Genomic DNA, 3,693 nt, shown 5'->3' on the forward strand with positions numbered 1-3,693 from the left:
CAAGCTAGACGTATTGTATATATTTTATTTTATATATGTATGCTCTTGTCTGTGTGGTGCTGTGTGTTGTTGCTGTGTGATGGCCAAGCAGGTCGTTACACTTTAGTGGTATCAGAGTAGTTTGAGTCTAGTGGACACTCTTTGGGGGTGGTTCCTTTAGGCTTTTGTTGTGCTGAACTCTGTGTTGTACTGATTTCTTTGTTGATTGATGTGCTATTGATTATTGTTTGGTTTAGTTATTGTGTACTGAAGGTGCTGTTACTTTTGTAGATAATGACTAGAACCAATGAGCAGATAGCCCGTGCCATGGAGATGATGGTTATGGCTATGCAGCAGAAAAATGCTTATTTTGCTAGGATGGATGCTGATAGAGCTGCAGCTGGTGTAGCAAGACCTGTGGGGTCACAAGAGAGCCGGGATCTAGCTGAGTTTCAGAAATGCCATCCTTCGCAATTCAAGGAAGATGCAGACCCAGAGGTAGCTGACCACTGGATTTGTGAGCTAGAGAAGATCTTTACTGTGTTAGGATGTTCTCAGGAGAGAAGGTTGGCATATGCTGTCTACATGCTGGTTGGAGAGGTTGAGCATTGGTGGAGGGGCACCCACCATATGTTGACTGCTAGAGGAGTTACTGTTGACTGGGAGTGCTTCAGGAAGGTGTTTCTGAAGAATTACTTCCCAGAGAGTGTGAGGCACGCTAAGGAGGTCGAGTTCATGTGGTTGCACCAGGGTGGGCTGTTTGTATCTGAGTATGCGATGAGATTCGAGCACTTGGCTCATTTCTACTCGCAAGCTATTTTTGAGGCCTGGAAATGCAGGAAGTTTGCTGAGGGTCTGAAGCAAGAGCTGAAGAGGGTGGTGGTGTTTATGGCCATCACTAAGTTTCCAGCCTTGGTGGAGAAGGCTAAGGTGGTTGAGCGGTTAGAAGGTGGGAACCGTGTGACTAAGACTACTAAGGGACCAGCTGGGTCCAAGAGAGGAGGAAATCAGAGGAAGCTATATGATAGGCCCCAACCACAGCAGGGGGGTCCTGTTATAAGGCAACTTGCTGATGATGCCAGAGGAGGGAGACAGGGTGGAGGTGCCACTTTTAGATGCTATAGGTGTGTTGGGCCCCAATTTGTCAAGGATTGTCCATACACGGAGAGCTTGTGTTTCAGGTGCCATCAAATGGGTCATGAGTCGACCAACTGTCCCGCCAGAAATAGACCGGATAGGGGTGCTCAGAGAGGCGATGCTCAGAAGGGTGATAGACCTACTACTTCTGGGAGAGTATTCGCTTTGACTGGGGCTGAAGCTTCTACTTCCTCAGATCTTATGAAAGGGAAGGGTAAAGTTGCTGGTAAGGATGTGATGATTCTGGAGCTTCCCACTCCTTTATATCTTATGCATGTGCTGCTATGCTTGGTGTGCCAGTGTGTGACTTGAGGTTGAGGCTACTAGTGTCGATGCCCGCTTCTACTTCGGTAGTAGCTTCTGAGTTGTGTGCTGGTTGTCCTGTTGTGGTGAATGGGAAGAAGTACAAGGTGAACCTCATTTGTTTGCCTTTAGTGGATATTGACATAATCTTAGGGATGGATTGGTTGTCTGCCAATCGCATCCTTATAGATTGTGCCAATAGGAGGTTGATTTTTCCTCAGGTGGAGGATGAGCTGTTGATTTCAGCTGGCCAAGCTGAATCATTGTTGAGGGATGGAGCAGAGTGCTGTCTTCTACTTGCTACCTTAAGTGTGGAGACTGAGAGGGTCATTACTGAGATAGATGTGGTGAGGGATTTTTGCTGAGGTGTTCCTGGATGAGGTGCCTGGGTTGCCTCCTACTAGGGAAATGAAGTTCAGCATTGACTTGGTTCCAGGTGCGGGGCCAGTTTCGGTGGCTCCCTATAGGATGGCCCAACTGAATTAGTTGAGCTGAAGAGTCAGTTGGAGGACTTGTTGGAAAAGCAGTTGGTGCGGCCGAGTGTATCGCCGTGGGGTGCTCCCGTCTTGTTGGTGAAGAAGAAAGATGGAGGTAGTCGACTATGTGTTGATTACCGGCAGTTGAACAAGTTGACCATTAAGAACAAATATCCACTTCCCCAGATAGATGACTTAATGAACAAGTTCAGCATTTACACAAACAATTCACTCATCCACGAACAGTCACGAGCGAATCACGAGGTAGGGGTATCCTGCAGAAAGGTGCATATTCAAGGTAGGTTCTAACTGTTCTCACCAGTCCAAGGCCCCCAAGGTGCCCCCATTATAGGGACCCAATTCCTCTCATCGTAGGTCGATGGAAAGCTCCAACGCACCGTCGGACTCAAGTTCATGGTTATCACCTTGAGTGATGTTTTCCGACAACGGTCTACGGGCACCTATAGACCCATTCGACAACCGGCCGTACTAACATCCACTCCCTATGGTTAATCACTCATGCCCCCGGGTATAGAGGGAACTGTTGTGTGCAAAGGTTTGTGTGCAGTTTTTATTTCAAACAATTGCGTAAATTTAAAAATACAACAGTTATTAAAGCCATATAATAAATCATGTTATCATACAAGCAAGGGGTAACGAAGTAATTTTTAACTATTATTTGTTAAAAACAATCTGTCACTAAATGGGACTGACTCTCGAAGCTTCCCCAGTGGAGTCGCCATCTGTCGCCACCGGCCCGAAACGGGCTTTCGGCATTCGCGAAGGATGGTTGGACTCTTTTATTGTTTTGAAAAGTATGGATTGCTAGAATGACTTATTCTCAAACTGAGACCTCGTCAAACGAGCAATTTTATTAAAAGGCTCACCAATCCATGTTAATCCCAAGCGGGACCCTCCATGGATTAGCGGTTTTCATAAAAAGGAAGGGTTCGTGGAGTCGCCACCAATGTTTTACTCAAAACATTGGAAAAAGGGATAAGGCAATTGATTTTATAAATCAACTTCGGCCATTACAACCAGAGTTGGGTAAGGGAGTCGGTTACGCGTGGGGAAGGTGTTAGCACCCCACAGCGCCCCTTTCGGGTTCCCTATGACAGATTATTTAAAAATAATAGTGCGAAATTACTAAATTACCCCTATTTATTCTAAGCAATTATAAATTAACTATCTACATGATGACAGTTTAAATATGTACACACAGAAAGCGGTAAAAGAAGGGACTTTAAAGAGATAAACCTTTGAAGCGTGCTTTCTTATATATTCAAGTAAAACTGGGAAGCTTTTTGGCGTTCCCTCGCTCTACAAGCCCGCTCGCTCCCTCCTAGAAAATTTTAACTATGGAAATCCGGAGGATTTCCCTTCGACTAAGTTCGAATCTCCAAGCTAAATGCTCGGAATTCCAGAACTTCGTCGGATCGACTCCCAGAGAGATTTCTAGGGCAGAACACTGCTCAAAAACCCCAGAATACTCAAGGAGGGAGTCAAAACTCAGTGTCAAAGTGTCCTATGACGTCAAAATGACGCCATATTTATAGGGAACAGGCGCAATACGGGCTATGGAATCAATACGGCCGTATTGAAATTTTTGAACTTCAATACGGCCGTATTGAGTTCAATACGGCCGTATTGAGTTCAATACGGCCGTATTGAAATTCAGAAATTTCAATGCGCCCGTATTGAGTTCACTGCGGCTGTATTGAAGCTTCAATACGGCCGTATTGATTTCAGTACGGCCGTATTGAAGTTTCAGAAACTTCAATACGGCCGTATTGAGTTC

General features: G+C 45.5%; 1 protein-coding gene across 1 annotated transcript; it reads left to right on the forward strand.

Moving 5' to 3' along the window:
• Window positions 1–357: 357 nt before the first annotated feature.
• On the forward strand, window positions 358–1,784 carry LOC145953412 (uncharacterized). The gene is made up of 3 exons (XM_083067362.1): window positions 358–1,342; window positions 1,417–1,526; window positions 1,641–1,784. Exons 1-3 carry the CDS (start codon window positions 358–360, stop codon window positions 1,782–1,784), a joined length of 1,239 nt encoding a protein of 412 aa, XP_082923488.1.
• Window positions 1,785–3,693: the final 1,909 nt, after the last annotated feature.

The sequence above is a fragment of the Cajanus cajan genome, chromosome 11 (assembly GCF_000230855.2).
Source record: "Cajanus cajan strain Asha chromosome 11, NIPB_CcT2T_4, whole genome shotgun sequence".
NCBI classification, from domain to species: Eukaryota; Viridiplantae; Streptophyta; class Magnoliopsida; order Fabales; family Fabaceae; genus Cajanus; species Cajanus cajan.